The sequence below is a fragment of the Heteronotia binoei genome, chromosome 21, assembly GCF_032191835.1.
Source record: "Heteronotia binoei isolate CCM8104 ecotype False Entrance Well chromosome 21, APGP_CSIRO_Hbin_v1, whole genome shotgun sequence".
Lineage (NCBI taxonomy): Eukaryota > Metazoa > Chordata > Lepidosauria > Squamata > Gekkonidae > Heteronotia > Heteronotia binoei.
The window spans coordinates 158,625,452-158,642,063 of NC_083243.1; the positions used below are offsets into that span (position 1 = coordinate 158,625,452).

General features: G+C 44.6%; 1 protein-coding gene across 1 annotated transcript in view; it reads right to left on the minus strand.

The window, feature by feature from the left end:
• MUC2 (mucin 2, oligomeric mucus/gel-forming) overlaps nt 1–16,612 on the minus strand; it is a 115,203-nt gene that overhangs the window by 15,919 nt on the left and 82,672 nt on the right. The window contains exons 36-42 of the mRNA XM_060262401.1: nt 16,248–16,273; nt 13,774–13,948; nt 6,932–7,179; nt 6,604–6,787; nt 6,051–6,255; nt 2,772–2,950; nt 988–1,057 (exon numbers count right to left, since the gene is read on the minus strand). Of these exons, the coding sequence (XP_060118384.1) occupies nt 988–1,057; nt 2,772–2,950; nt 6,051–6,255; nt 6,604–6,787; nt 6,932–7,179; nt 13,774–13,948; nt 16,248–16,273 (1,087 nt within the window). The remainder of the gene's footprint in view (nt 1–987; nt 1,058–2,771; nt 2,951–6,050; nt 6,256–6,603; nt 6,788–6,931; nt 7,180–13,773; nt 13,949–16,247; nt 16,274–16,612) is intronic.

A 16,612-nucleotide genomic window follows, 5' to 3' on the forward strand; every position in this document is an offset into this window, starting at 1 on the left:
GGAAGTTGACAAGCACTCAACTCCCTCTCTCCTGCATACAGTTTCCCTGATGCTCTCCAGCACCTCTAGGTTTCTCCTGTGCTTTTCCTCCCTGGTCAGCCTTATGCCCACTGCATAAATCTTTCCCCTTAGATTAGAGCACCACCAAGCTCTCCAAACTCCCTCAGCCCCCAGTAGGGCTCACCTGATAGACAATCCTTGGGAGACTTTCCTCCTCGCTCCACCCCCTTGTTTGACCCTCAATGTAGGGGGGGGGGCTGTTGAGCCCCCCTCCCATCTCCTTTCACTGCCAAAGTCTCTGTCCATGCCTCCCCAGCTCCTACCCCACATTTCTTCTCTGCTGCTTCCTCCTGCCTCCATGTTCAAGTCCTGCCCAAGAGAGGAAAGTCCCTCCAACTCTCTTCCTGCACCATGTGTGGGAGGCACTGGCAGTCAAACTCCAGACAACTTTTTAATGGGAAAATGTCCACACATGCATCTGAGAATACCCAAGTGCTGGTTAACTGAGTGAGGTATACTCATACATCCATTTGAAGACTGTGCCCTCATGGAGGAAGCAGGTATGCTCCTCCCACCTCAGGCTAACGTGTGATAAGGCATTATGTGAGGGCATCAAGCTATGCATGGACAGGCAGATTCATATATTCCTCTCCCCTCAACAAGGTGATGTAAATCTTGCAACTTGGGCTCAGCAGACTACCAGCAATACCTGTAGCACATGTCACTTCATGGAACAGGGGAAGTAGTCCCTTATCAACCATACACACTGAATGCTTGGCAGGAGAGTGCATAAACAAGTACTAGGCCATTACTACCTTTAGGAATTTGGGGATAGATGCTGTTTCATGAATTTCCAGCACATTTGTTTTAGGCTACCAACAAGGAGCAGGAAAGTACACAAACATTTTACTAAATAATGACACCAAGGAACTCATCAGTTTATACAGATGAATAGTACTGAGACTGGAAGGTCATAAAAGTAATTACCCTGATTTACAAGTCTCCTCTACAGATGGACCACATGCCTTGTAATTTTTCCCAGATGGGCACTGGATAGCTAAATTAATACACAAAAGAAAAGAGATGAAAGACTGAAAAAAAAAATCAATGGCATTATCCCAATTATTCTTTCTAAAAACAATATCCCACATATACCTATTTAACAATTTTCAGCCAGGAACAGGTCTTATGAAGGGGTAGTGTGCAGACTTCCCACACAAGGAGAGCAAGCTACCAGCAACTGAGGAGGACCAAACTACACAAGAGGTTTTTTTATAAGTTGGATCTGGGTGCCCAGGACATAACTTGCTTTCCTCACATCCAGTTCAGCTCTAGACTGTGGCACGGAAGGAGAAGGAGCGCTTGTCTTTCCGCTGCAATGTTTTCCCAAGCTAAACTGACCCAAGGGTGGGACTTATTTAGCCCATGCTGAAGATACACATGCTGCATGTGTAACTCCAAGTGGGACAAAAAACTGCCTTGGGAATTACTTGAATCCCTAGAATCCTTAAAATTATGTTCCCTGTAGTTGCTGTCATTAAAAAAAAGTCTTGTATGATTTGACCCTCAAACAGGGGTGTAAAAGGGAGGGTTGAGGAGAAGAGAAACCTGTCAATTTATACCATTCTGCATTCTAAACCACTGCTTATCAGCTATATGTAGCTCCACTCACTGTTCCTGATTCCTCATCTGATGAAGTGTGCTTAGAGCACACGAAAGCTTACATTCTGAATAAAACTTTGTTGGTCTTAAAGGTGCCACTTGACTCCTACTTTGTTCTACTTTTTGCACCTTATTTTCTTTTTTTTAATGCTCATAATATATTGATGTAGTATTTTATGCTATTTGATATACTATTTGAATTGTGTCTTTATACTGTAATTTATTTTGTATTTGGCTAACATAATTTTAGAAGTGTATATTTTTAATCCTATTTGTACTGAATCTAATGAACATATGAAGCTGCCTAATAATGAATCAGACCTTTGGTCCATCAAAGTCAGTATTGTCTTCTCAGACTGGCAGCGGCTCTCCAGGGTTTCAAGCTGAGGTTTTTCACACCTATTTGCCTGGACCCTTTTTTGGAGATGCCAGGGATTGAACCTGGGACCTTCTGCTTCCCAAGCAGATGCTCTACCACTGAGCCATCGTCCCTCCCCGTAATATATTGCTTGGTAGTGTGTTTACTGTTTTTAGCATTATAAGCATGAAATTACTTATTGATTTTTGTTGTTTATACAGAAAAAGTAGTTTCACATTCTGGAAAACAATCCACTTTTGGGCACCATGACAGTGTGGCAAAAAGGAGGGAAAGGGAACAGCCTTTCTACCTCACTCACTCTTCTCCTTTTCCCCAACCACTAGCTTGCCAGTTTCTGGCCTTCAAAATGGATAATGCAAACTTTTTAGTTGCATGTGACTAAAGCATTTTCAGAGCAATGAAGTTAAATATATAGAATTATATTTTTTTTTTAGCAGAACCTGTTGCATACACCTATAATAAAAAGGCTTGTAAAACTATTTCAATAAGCTTTTGCAGATATCAATAAAGAATCTAATAGCAAAGTATCCTAGGTAGGAGTAGTAGAGCATGTGTGTGTGTTTTGGTTGGGTGCTACAGGAAACCTAGTCTCTACAACACAAGAGATAGAATCATACTGCTATGCAAATAATGCCTTGCATTTGGGTATACAGTATCTGAGCTAATACTTGTTATTTAACTTTATGGCTATTTTAGTGCTTTCAACTCCATATGAGAATCATACACTTACGACATAAACCATTGGTGTCATTTCGCCAGTCAATGCAGACACCTTGATCTGCACAGGTTGCTGCATAGATCTGAAGAGTTGCACATTCTATGTTACGGTCAGGAATGCGGCAGCTATCGAATAAGCAGGCTGCATAGTAGTGCCGGGGATCAACAGCCTCATGACACTTCTTGAATACACTAGATGAAGCAAAATGCAATCAATATTATTCATTGAACAATCTGTGCTCATTTCATCAACAAAAGTTTTAATTCTCATTATGTCTTGAATAATAGTTTGAAAAGAAGCTTGGATTCTTATTTCCTTAAACTGGGAGAGGACAACAGAATTTGTTGCAGGCTAGAATTCTGGAACTGTCAATAAAATTTTCTTGTTGAAGTCAAGAAGTTGTTCAGGCCAAGGATTCCACAGATACTAGAATAACAAATGCAGAAAGACTTGCAGAATCCTTGTTCATAGGTGGCACTATTAACTTATTTACCTTGTCTTTCTCCCCAGTGGAGACCCTAAGCAGCTCAGATAGTTTGCTTGTTCTCCATTTTATACCGACAACAATGCTGTGACATAGGCAAAGCTGAGGATGTGTGACTGACCTAAGGTCATCCAGTAAGTTTCCATGACAGAGTTGGGATTTGAAGTTGGGTCTGTCAGATCATAGTCTGACACTCTTTTACTACACCATTCTGGCTCTCGCTCATTAATTGGTTGAAGAGGTGGAACCCTTGCCTTCTGGTTCTTCTTTTTTTTTTTAATCATATAATGTTGATCAAATTTTAAAGGTGCATGTTTTAAATAAATTTGTGCATACAAAACACTACAGCAGACATCCCGAACTACAAAAGAACTTCAAAGTAGTCTCTTAAATTGTATTAAAAGAGTGACTCATCTAAACCTCCATGATATGTTGCACACATTTCATATAAAATCATAGTCACAGGAACATTAAACTCATTACACGTATTGGTATGATGCATTAAAACATTAAAAGCAGATGTAACAGCTATGGTATCATAGATATTATCGTGAAGTACTTTCATAATAAACTTTAATCTCCAGAACTGTGGGATGTTCTCAGATGATATATACAATTATAAGCCTTATAATGTTATATAATATTGTTTGTTCAAATTGTTTGGCTTTAGGGGGATGTTTTATTTTGCTAGTAACACCTTCTATGTTCTGAACATTTAAAAATTAACCGGAGGTGTTGGGTGTTGGTGTTGGCTTGGTGGTGGATGGGTTTTATTACTTGTATATATACTATGCTGTCAGTTATTGTTTATGGATATATGGAAATGTCAATAAAACCTGATTTTGACTTAAAAAAAAAATTAACCGGAGGCAATCTGGCATTATTGTGAAACAGGATGGGCCTCATCAGGGATAATAAATTATGGAGCCCTTTTGTTAGTCCACCTATTTGCCCTGCTCACATACGTTCCTTGTGTAGGGACAGCCAAGCTGCACAGCAGCATGGGCACCCCTCAGTAACACATGACATCCTTAATACTGTTGGACCCTGGGACAACCTCAGCCAGGTTTGGCACACAAAATGGAGTTTTACAGCACCTAGACAGGAAGCTCCAGTTCCAAAAGCATTATGCCCTAGAGGTCCAGCCCATGGAGGCATTGGGCAAATTAGATCAATATGCATCAATCTCATTATCTCTGGCTAAATTGTGGCCCCAGGCTTGGGAGCAATCAGACACCTGGTTAATCCTATCGGCCTCTCAGCTTCCATGGAATGCATGGATTAAGGAAAGTCTTTCCACCTGGGTTTCTGTCTTCTCCGCCAGCCTTTTGTCTTTGTCTATAATACCTCTGGTTTGTGTCAATAATCTATCAGTATGTCCTGTTAACATTTTAGTTCTAATTTCTGATTTCCCTGCTTCTATCTCAGGAAGCTACCGTACTTGCCTTCCTGACTGCACCTGACTAATCTAATTACACTACCCATCCTCAATTCTTCTCCCATCACCTTTCTGGTATTGAGTTATCAGTACCCATTAGTAACATCCAAACCCATCACCCAAATTTCCTGAGACCCTTTGTTTGTCTCAGCAAAACCATCTTTTTTGCCCTTGCATACATTGTTTCACAACTTCATAATCCAATCTTACATTGTTCCAAGGTGCATCTTGACCACCTACACCCTGAGGTTACATTTTTGCCTCTGGACCTGCTCAATGTGTGTGTCTTGGCACCTTCAGCCTCGCAGCCCCAGATTCATTTGAGTACTCTTCTCAGTAGGACGCTAGTTGTTGTACTGTTCTTCTTCCTGAATTTCAACTCTCCAGGACAGGTAGCTATAATTCCCCTCCCGCCTAACTTCACCCTCTATCCACTCTGCTACCTACTATTTTCTGGTGTTTGTTTGTGTGTGTTAACTTAAATTCCACTTGCGTGTATGTTAAAATATTATTATTCTTTCATTAAAAATTCCTTTCTTAATTAAATTGGTCTGGTCCTTTCAAAGTCTCTCTCTCTCTCTCCAGAGTAAGTCCTGGTATACACAATGTGAAGATTCTGCTCAAAAAGGATCTGTCTCTTCTAATTTCCCCATAAAAAGAGGAGGGCCCCCAGCATTTCTTGTAACACTTGTGTCAGTCAGTAGGAGCAAGCTAGTGATTTTGCACAAGCTGCTCCGTGCTGTCATTTTTTGCCGAGGCAACCCTCAATTTGATGTGTGGCAACATAAACCTGTTTTTTCTAGTTTACGTTGCCGCATGTCAAATCGGGGGTTGCCTCGGCAAAAAATGGCGACGCGGAGCAGCTTATGCGAAATCGCTAAGCTTGCTCTGGAGAAAAAAGGGAAGCCAGCCACGGAGCAAAGTTAGTGTGAAATCAGTCTGGATGTCAGTTGCAACATTTGCACTGAAATCATGCTGAAATCAGTACACATTCCATATTTGATTGTATTCCTCACTCAATTATATTTTGTGCAATAGTTTTTTCAGCCACACAACACTCCATGGAAATAAGTAATATACAAAACATCATTAATTAAAGCTGGGATAAAGGAATTAATTAACATACCATTAACCTAAAATGCAATTCTGTAATTGGATTAAAAAGTGGACAGGAATGTGTCATAAAACCATAATAAGCTATATCCAGGCATCTTTGGGAAGAAATCAGTTGTGCTTACACAGGGAGTATTTCTTATTAAAATTACTGAAAGAGTAGACAACCACAGACAAAGCAGACTTTAAGCAAGGAAGAAAAATTCATATTAAACACAAGCAAAATTCAAGTGAAAGCCATGTGGAACACACATACCTTTCTTGTAGGAGCTCACAGAGAGGAGAAGGTTTGCAGGGGTGCAAAGGTGGGATTGTTGGTGGTCCTGAAGGTGGGAGGAGTGGAATGCATTGGGGCTTTGATGGGTCATTAACAATCCAGTTATCTGCCATTACTTCACAGGTAGAGGCAAGAGTTCCATTGCGTAACCTACAGTCATCTGCTGTATTGTTGGTGCACGTGCCTAACATTGACAAAAAGCAGAGGAGTTCACAGATGAGTTGATCTTTGTGTTTCCATAATGTATAAGTAATAGGCTGAGGATCATTTTAATGTTAAGTCAGTTTATACAACCATTTGGGGTTTTGCATGATAGGGCTAACCTTTGTAATTTTCATTAGATGTATGCTTTACTTGACATAAAAACAATTCCAACTAATGAAGCAAATAGCTCACATATGATATGCAAATATTGGCATTATCATGTTTTAAACTGGCTGTGTAAACGTATTTTCAGAATGTGTCTGCCTTTACAATGCTTTTCTTATTATCATGTTTTTAGTGTTTCAGCACAAACAAAAAGCATCCTTACCGCATTGTCCCTGGGTGTTATTACCAAATAGTTGATAGGGCAGTCTAATTGTGAAGGCCATTCCATTGTAGGTCACATTCATCTTAAGTTCAGGAATTTCCACCACTTGATTTACACCTGACTCATAAACTTTCAAACCATATTTTTTGTAAGGCAGAGCCACTGTCTGCCCATTTACAAGCACCTAAAATGGGGAAGGGGAGATAGGATAGAAATGACATGTGGGCTACTTTTAGATCTATCAATATAAAGTTAACTGAGTTTAGCCCACCTGCATTGTAATTACACTTCTGAAATCAGTGCTGAAATATAAGCCATTTTCTCATACCTGTACTTTCAAGGGGACCTCTCTGACTGTTGTTATGCGCACTTCCTGTGTCTCATGCCTCACAATGAGCGTGCGTGGACAGGAGACTGGTTCTCGTGGGTCACAATGATAGTTGTCTATATAGACCCCAAAATTGTCTATATTTTTGTTAATCTCCTCCACCAGGGTATAGGTACAATTTCCTTGGTAACTGTAGTACAAGCCATCAAACGTCTTATAATGAGGATCTCCCCAGCCTGTGCAGTAGCCTTTAGAGAAATAATAAAATTTGCTTAGCAGCTCATAGAAGAATATGAAAAGAGTAAACAAACTCATTAGCATATAAGGCCACACCCCTGACAGGAGCTCGTTAGCAGATAAGGCCACACCTCCTTGCATCACATATAAACTCCCTGACATCATGTTTATTCAGGCTTTGTCTGGGTTGGGGAATGGAGACTAATTAAAGGCTTCATCCATCTTCACAACATTTCCATAGAACCCAAAAGAAACTCTTTCAACTGCATTTTGCATTTAATATGACTGTTGGTCATTTGTAAATGCAACTTTTAAAAATCCTATTTGTAGGAAACAGAGGAAATGGACAAGAGGATTATGCAAGGGCAGAGTGGGATGCGTCTGACTCATAGCAAAGCACCTACATAAAGGGCAAACATTTTCAGAGAGGGGTTTTTGTCCACATCACAGGTCCCACACTAATCCTCCTTCCCCAACTGTTTCAGAAGACCCACATGATTGTTCCCATCTCCAGCCCCTGTAATCGTCATTAATTAAGCTAGATAAATGTTACCTTCTTCTCCCCCATTCAGAATCAACAATTGCTTCAGCTGAAAAAGTACATTCACCACCCTAGGGCTGACACCCACACAGCAGTGGGAGAAAAACTAACCCATGTTCTGCCATCTTCACTATGCCCCTCCCACAAAACACCCCACTGCCACCTCATCTGAACACTTCTGAGAATAACCATTTCTTTTTCCCCCTCACCCTTTGACAAATTCTGGCTCTTGCCCATCCACCCAACCACCGGTGCCAAAATGCTCTTTTGTTTGCAGAGCCAACAAAATGCACTCATTTTCCAGCTTGTGCCAAACTTAAGACTCACCAGAATTACTAGCCCAGCATGGCGATGGCTGTTTCTAGGGAGATCTGCCTGATGGAGAGCCCCCCCATGTGGGGAGGCGAGCACCCACCCACCCATCCCTGCTCACCAGCCACCAGGGCTCAGGGTGACTGGGAAGGAGGGAGGCAGAGAAAGTTCCCTCCCCTGCAAAGTTCCCCCTCTTCTGCTGTTGCTATCATTGCTGGGCGGAGGAAAGGAAAGGGGTGGATGGAAGAGATGTTGCCAACACAAAGGATGGGTCATCCTGAGGGTTAAAATGGGGGGAGCAAAAAAGTCTGGAAGCCCAGTATTCCTGAGTTCCCTTCCAAACCACAGTGAGTTTAAGCAATGGGGAGTGCCCACTGGCCATGTTCTGCTCGTGGCACCCCCACATGTGCAATGAAGCCTAATGTGTCACCTCAGCCTGCCCACCCATCAGGGAAGGGAAGAGTGAGGCAGGAGGAAGCCACTGGCTGGCTCTGGACTGGTGGCAGTGGCCTCTCCCATTGTTATTGGAGTGCACTCACCTGGAACACCCAGCCCCAGCGAGGTACACCCCACAGCTAGGGTGGCCAGAACGTCCCGCCCTCCCGGGAAAGTCCCGCCCCCGCCTCCTGAATCCCATGTCCCGATTGGCCAAGCTCGGGACTCATTCAGAGTTTCGGATTGTCCAGTGCCCCTGTCCGTCATTTTTTCTCCATTATTTTTTTAATGATGAAGCCAATTACAAGGCAGCCTGCCTCCCCCAGCCAATCACAGGGGCACCTGGAAGGCGAGGGGGGCATGCCAGGCACCAGGGCTCTCACCAGATTGGGCCCTGCTGCCTGCCCTGGAGGCTCCGCCTCCAGGCTTCCCGCCCGACTGCAGTTAACTAGAGATGGAAGAGCGGAGAGAGAAGAAGGTAAGATGGGGAGGGGAGGGAAAACTGGGGTGTTTGGGGGAGGAGGGAAGCCCAGGGCCATGTGCTTTTGCACCTCCTGTAGCAGCAACTCGTGAGTAGACAGGCCAATCCCCCCTTCAGAGCCAACTAGCCAGGAAAGGGGAGGAGGGAAGCCCCAGGGCCATGTGCTTTTGCACCTCCTGTAGCAGCAACTCGTGAGTAGACAGGCCAATCCCCCCTTCAGAGCCAACTAGCCAGGAACGGGGAGGAGGGAAGCCCCAGGGCCATGTGCTTTTGCACCTCCTGTAGCAGCAACTCGTGAGTAGACAGGCCAATCCCCCCTTCAGAGCCAACTAGCCAGGAACGGGGAGGAGGGAAGCCCCAGGGCCATGTGCTTTTGCACCTCCTGTAGCAGCAACTCGTGAGTAGACAGGCCAATCCCCCCTTCAGAGCCAACTAGCCAGGAACGGGGAGGAGGGAAGCCCCAGGGCCATGTGCTTTTGCACCTCCTGTAGCAGCAACTCGTTAGTAGACAGGCCAATCCCCCCTTCAGAGCCAACTAGCCAGGAACGGGGAGGAGGGAAGCCCCAGGGCCATGTGCTTTTGCACCTCCTGTAGCAGCAACTCGTGAGTAGACAGGCCAATCCCCCCTTCAGAGCCAACTAGCCAGGAACGGGGAGGAGGGAAGCCCCAGGGCCATGTGCTTTTGCACCTCCTGTAGCAGCAACTCGTGAGTAGACAGGCCAATCCCCCCTTCAGAGCCAACTAGCCAGGAACGGGGAGGAGGGAAGCCCCAGGGCCATGTGCTTTTGCACCTCCTGTAGCAGCAACTCGTGAGTAGACAGGCCAATCCCCTCTTTAGAGCCAACTAGCCAGGAACGGGGAGGAGGGAAGCCCCAGGGCCATGTGCTTTTGCACCTCCTGTAGCAGCAACTCGTGAGTAGACAGGCCAATCCCCCCTTCAGAGCCAACTAGCCAGGAACGGGGAGGAGGGAAGCCCCAGGGCCATGTGCTTTTGCACCTCCTGTAGCAGCAACTCGTGAGTAGACAGGCCAATCTCCCCTTCAGAGCCAACTAGCCAGGAACGGGGAGGAGGGAAGCCCCAGGGCCATGTGCTTTTGCACCTCCTGTAGCAGCAACTCGTGAGTAGACAGGCCAATCCCCCCTTCAGAGCCAACTAGCCAGGAACGGGGAGGAGGGAAGCCCCAGGGCCATGTGCTTTTGCACCTCCTGTAGCAGCAACTCGTGAGTAGACAGGCCTATCCCCCCTTCAGAGCCAACTAGCCAGTAACGGGGAGGAGGGAAGCCCCAGGGCCATGTGCTTTTGCACCTCCTGTAGCAGCAACTCGTGAGTAGACAGGCCAATCCCCCCTTCAGAGCCAACTAGCCAGGAACGGGGAGGAGGGAAGCCCCAGGGCCATGTGCTTTTGCACCTCCTGTAGCAGCAACTCGTGAGTAGACAGGCCAATCCCCCCTTCAGAGCCAACTAGCCAGGAACGGGGAGGAGGGAAGCCCCAGGGCCATGTGCTTTTGCACCTCCTGTAGCAGCAACTCGTGAGTAGACAGGCCAATCCCCCCTTCAGAGCCAACTAGCCAGGAACGGGGAGGAGGGAAGCCCCAGGGCCATGTGCTTTTGCACCTCCTGTAGCAGCAACTCGTGAGTAGACAGGCCAATCCCCCCCTTCAGAGCCAACTAGCCAGGAACGGAGAGGAGGGAAGCCCCAGGACCATGTGCTTTTGCACCTCCCTTGGCAGCAACTCGTGAGTAGGGAGGCCAATCCCCTCTTCAGAGCCGACTAGCCAGAAAGGGTGGGGGCGGAGAGAGGGAAACATCTTCATTTCCTATGAAAGGAAGACATTTTAAAAAGGTGTGCTGTCGCTTTAAATGTGATGGCCAGAACTCTCTTGGAGTTCAATTATGCTTGTCACACCCTTGTTCCTGGCTGCGCCCCAATGTCTCCTGGCTTCACCCCCAAAGTCTCCTGGCTCCACCCCCAAAGTCCCCAGATATTTCTTGAATTGGACTTGGCAACCCTATCCTTAGGCCAGCTTGCTTTTTAAAATTGGGGTTTCCTCTCCCACTTTGCTGTGTAAAATTGTCTATCACAGGGTGCTTAGGCTGCTTGGTGTAAAGGTTGCTTGTTGGCTCTCTGGATGTTGTTATGGTGGTGGTGGTGTATATTTTTTTTTAAAAGAGAGATAATATCTGTCTCCGACAAGAGGCTTGTTGTGGAAAAGACCAACCCCCTGTTGTCTTTTTTCCCCCTCCTTCTCTCTCTTCTTTCTTTCTTTCTTTCTTTCTTTCTTTCTTTCTTTCTTTCTTTCTTTCTTTCTTTCTTTCTTTCTTTCTTTCTTTCTTTCTTTCTTTCTTTCTTTCTTTCTTTCTTTCTTTCTTTCTTTCTTTCGGATCCCTGGAGGTCCCTTCCAACTCTGTGATTCTTTGATGCTAAGCAGGTGCTCTGCCACTGAGCCACAGACTCTTCCAGTCTGCTGTAGACTGACCTTTTGTCTAGCGAGATGGGTATTGTCTGCTCAAGCTAGCATTGGCTCTCCAGGGTTTCAAGTGGAGGTCTTCACATGACATGATCCTTTTAACTAGAGATGCCAGGGTTGAACCTGGGACCTTCTGCATGCCAAGCCAAAGACACTTTCTAGCTGCTTATACTGCTTTCTAGCTGTCTTATACTGACCTTTGGTCTATCAAGATGGGTATTATTCAGAGGTGGAATTCTAGTCGGAGCTCCTTTGCATATTAGGCCTCACCCCCTGATGTAGCCAATCCTCCAAGAGCTTACAAAAAAGAGGGTCTAGTTCCATAGAACTTACAGCAAAACCCAAGAAAGAGTTATAGTGTTTTAAAGGCAATCTTTTGTGTGTGTGTGTGTGAAATCCTTTTCTGTTTGCCATTGGAAGTTGTGGAAAGTACTTCTGAGCATCTTTTAATAGAGGCATGTGAGAGTCCTCAGATCTGGGGTGGCAGGGTGGCATCAGGAAATACTTCTTAGTTTTAGGAAAGGAGAATCTAGGTTGTTTTTGTAATAGTTATTTGAGGGTGGAAGATAAAGTGAGTAAAAGTTTTACACTGCCCACAAATAACGTTCCTGAAATGACCAATAATATTAGTACTGGGATCAATGACTAGGAGTTGTTGCATTCATAGGATGTAATAGAATGCGGGCAGAATGAATTACTACAGAAACTCTGAATGTGCCAGTATTCTCTTAATGGATTGCAAAGCATGTCTCTCTGCTGGGAGGGAGGGCTGCTTTTGCTCTTTCCTCAGGATCGGAGGAGCGCCTGTGGGGGGAGCGCGGCAGGGAGGAAAGCCGGACGAGAGTCGAGATTGGCCAGCCGCTGGCCGTGAAAGCAGCCTGAGGGATAGGGTTGCCAATCCCCAGGTTGGGGGCAAGGGATCCCCCAGTTTGGAGGCCCTCTCCCCACTTCAGGGTCATCAGAAAGCAGAGGGGAAGAGGGAAATGTCTGCTGGGCTCTCCATGATTCCCTATGGAGACTGATTCCCATAGGGTGTAATGGAGAATTGATATAGGGTATAATGGAGAATTGTCGGGTGTCTGGGGCTCTGGGGGGCTGTTTTTTGAGATAGAGGCACCACATTTTCAGCATACCATCTGGTGTCTCTCCTCAAAACACCCTTCAAGTTTCAAAAAGATTGGACCAGGGGGTCTTATTCTATGAGCCTCCAATGAAGGTGCTCCTAGCCGTTATTACCAATGGAAAGGAAAGGTCCCCTGTGCAAGCACCAGTCGTTTTTGACCCTGGGGTGACGCTGCTTTCACGTTTTCACGGCAGACCTTTTTAGGTGGTGGTTTGTCATTGCCTTCCCCGGTCATCTACACTTTCCCCCCAGCAAGCTGGGTACTCATTTTACTTCCTGTTTCCGGCAGTGGCATTTGGGGGAAATGATGTAACAGGAAGTGATGTCACTTCCTGCTTCCGGCAGGTGGTGCAGGGAAAACGATGTCACGGGAAGTGATGTCACTTCCTGTTTCCGGCAGTGGCATGACGTCACTTCCTGTTTTTGGCGGGCGCGCGCTTTGCGCGCGCACACACACATTCATCCCCCCCTCAAGGTGTCCCTGGCTGGCCTGCAGATATTATGGCCACCCTACCCACAGCACTTACATGGGCGGCAGCAGCCACTGCCAGCTTCCTGGGAAAAACACACCAGGTGCCCACTGGGTTCTAGAGCCAGCCAAGCAGCACACACTAAGCAGTGGGTGAAGAGCTTTGATGACTCAGTCCAAGGAGGCTCCTGGGATGTTGCAGGGCTTTGTTTGAGCCGGAATGCTGGCCAAGCCAGCCGGAATGCTGGCCAGGCCAATTCTGGTGCATTATATCTCAAAAAAACAAAACCCTGGTAACAAGAAATCAAGTATACTTAATAAGAGAGAAACTCTTGTTGCAGTTCATTGCGGATACAGCAACTTCAAGTAAATTCTTGTCAGCCACATTAGTTGCTATCAGGCCCAACAAACTTAGTCTTCTACAAGTTGTATTCAATGGAAAAGATACAAATGGGTAGTGAGTGGAGGAGAAATAAGCCAATGTGCAAGTTGTTGCCCCCCCAGAGAGAGAACTTGGTGGCAGAGAAAACAGGATGTCTCAGCTGAATTCCAAATAGAGGTAGACTGGCTTAAAAGTTTACAGTTTTTACTTCAATAGCTTTCCCCACTCATTAGAACACTTAAAAAATTCTCTCTCTCTTTCTCTCTCTCTCTCTGTATATAATCATAGAGTTGGAAGGGACCTCCAGGGTCATCTAGTCCAACCCTCTGCACAATGCAGGAAATTCACAAGTACCTCCACCATACACCGCAGTGACCCCATATATGTACTCACAATCACATTCCCAGTGCCAACAGCACCCATTGTCATCTATCACTTGCACAGGGGCAAGCCCATTGGAACACTGGGGCTCAGGTGGTGGTACACATTCTACAGGAACCACGTGCCATGTGTCATTTTCAACGCATATGGCCTGGGTACAATTGCATATCCACCAAAATTCACCAGGCTGCATTTTGAGAAGAAAGAAAACAAATACATAGCACTTCTATTAGAGGAAGGAAGTTGATGCCCAAATAGATTTAAACTAATTGGAGAAGATATTAATATCCCAAAGGTCACAGGCATGTTTCTGTTTAAAAATGTGTGTAATTTTAAACATACAGTACCCAATACAGACTTGTACACATGCCTTTTGTGGAGACTTAAATATACTGAAACCAAGCTAATTCATGTGAGTTAGAACCAGATAACAAAACAGATTAAAATTCTGCCTCTTAATGTAATATGAATGTATCTTGCAGCAAAATTCTAAGCAGAATTGCACTTCTGTGTTGAACATAATGGGTTTAGAAGGATTTAACTTTGTTTAGGATTGTATTTCTGTTCTCTACAATCCAACCATGCTTGAGTCCAAAGGGGCCCTTGCTTGAGCAGATTCTGCTTGTGCAGGGGATCTGGGATTTTCTTTGATTTTTCCCTATTTGTCCTTGCTGCTGCAGGCCCATGGGCCACTCCCATGCCATTTTGGAGGGACTCTCTGCTATTCACAGGTGGCTTTGTGGACAGGATAGTGTCCTATAGAGGCAAAATAAAAACAGGAAGTCTCTAATTTATGAGCTGAACTCTGCTGGCTGTTCATTGAATCTAAATGGCTTCCCAGTCTTCCAGTATGTTTGGTTCTTAACTGCAAGGGACCTATGGTGTTGAGCAAATTTATTCCCCTCGTTAGTGCTGTCTGTGAATATACTCTTTTCATTTTTGACATGTAAGTGAATGATTGCCATTCACTACTATCAAGTAAAAGAAAGTGGTACACATGGCAAAGTGGTTATAGTGGAGGTAAAATGCCACTCCTGAATCTGGGTGGCCTCATTCAGCAGGATTTTGGAATAAGATGTAATGCATCTATTTACACAAATAATGTGACTGATTATATAAAGGAAAAAAACATACCCAATAAACTACTTTCTTTTAATTACATTTCCCCCATTATGTTGCAATAGATCTAAAAAGGCAACTAAATGTGGTAAAAATCTTCACTGTTGTGTTTGGTCTTTAGTATATATTTTATTCTGCTTGACAGGGTCAGATACCACTAGTACTGGGACTTGTGCAAACTGTGGGCGTTTTCACACTGACCTTAATCGGCAGCGACGCCCCTCTTCACCGTGCAGGATCTGCGTGGATTTCGCACCAATTGCCGCGGAGCACCCGGAAGAGCCGCAAAGTCCCGCGGCTTTTGCGGCGCAAATGGAAACTGGTTTTTGGCAGTTTCCATTTGCGCCGCAAAAGCCGCGGCACTTTGCGGCTCTTCCGGGTGCTCCGCGGCAATTGGTGCGAAATCCGCGCAGATCCTGCACGGTGAAGAGGGGCGTCGCTGCCGATTAAGGTCAGTGTGAAAACGCCCTGTGAGTTCACAATGTAGACTGGGTGTTTGATACAAAGAATAGAAAACGTTAACTCTACAGTACGCACAAAATGAAGACAGTTGTTTCCCCCTTTCAGTCACTCTCGCAAATACTCTATAACCTTTTATTTTAAATCAGAAGACGTTTTTAAAAACAATGTGAAGGTTTATGGGAGAGACAGAAAAAAGAGCAAAATAACTGCATATCCTCATATTAATTATAATGTCAAATTATTAAAAATTACTAACCTGAACAGTTCCATTTAAACATGGTTCTTTTATCTGTGGTGATGTTGTAGGAATTGTAGTATTGGCTAGGCCTACATTTGGAGTACTTGTGGTGCTTTTTATGGTTGTAGATGGTACTACTGTGCTTGTTGTTGACATCACTGTGCTTGTAGATGGACAAGTCCAATTGAAAACTTCTATCTTACACCATAGTGAGCAGTTAGCAAGAAAACAAACATCATGATGTTGTCCTGTGGTAACAGTTTCACCTGTAGTTTGAAAGAGAGGGGTTAAATAAAATTGTAACTTTCAAAAAAAAAATTGTAAATATGTAATATACCACAAGTAATGGATAACTTTTGTATAGATTTATACCACAGAAATGTTTCAAATTATAGATAAGCAAAACCAAGTATTAGACTTTTGCAGAATCATCTAGCCTTTGAAATCCCAGGCGAGAATTTTTGGAGAAATTCCAGCACATTATAATGGATTCCACCCCTCCGGCTGAGAAATTCTCTTAACCCTTTATAGACTAATTTAAGGACAGCCTGCCTGAAAATCACATTCACTTGAACCATGATGGATTTAAGTTTGTATTCACTAAAATTCCATTACATGCTCCAACTGAAAATATAAAATCTGCTGTTGAAATTTGGCAACCATTTACTTTGGGTGACAAAACCTCGTGGAATTCTAAAGCAGAAAAGGCAAATCTCAATTTTAAACTATTATTTAAATTTTTACTACAGAGCAAGCCCGTTTTGTTTTGTTCCAAAGAATGAAACCATGAACTTTAAATGCTTGATTTCAAAGTGATTTCTTTGGTGGGGGGGGGGGGGAGGGTTGCTTTTTAAAATAGATAACTGGCATGTATGCAGTTGTTCCATTTGCAGAAGAGGGAAGGGTGATAGCTGCTGATTTCTCTCTCCCACCAAAGGACTCCCACTTTGGCCTCTATGTTTTTCCTGAGGATCCACTACTACCAAGAACGAGTTTTGGTGGGTCCTCAGTGGACTGCAGCAATAAAGGAAG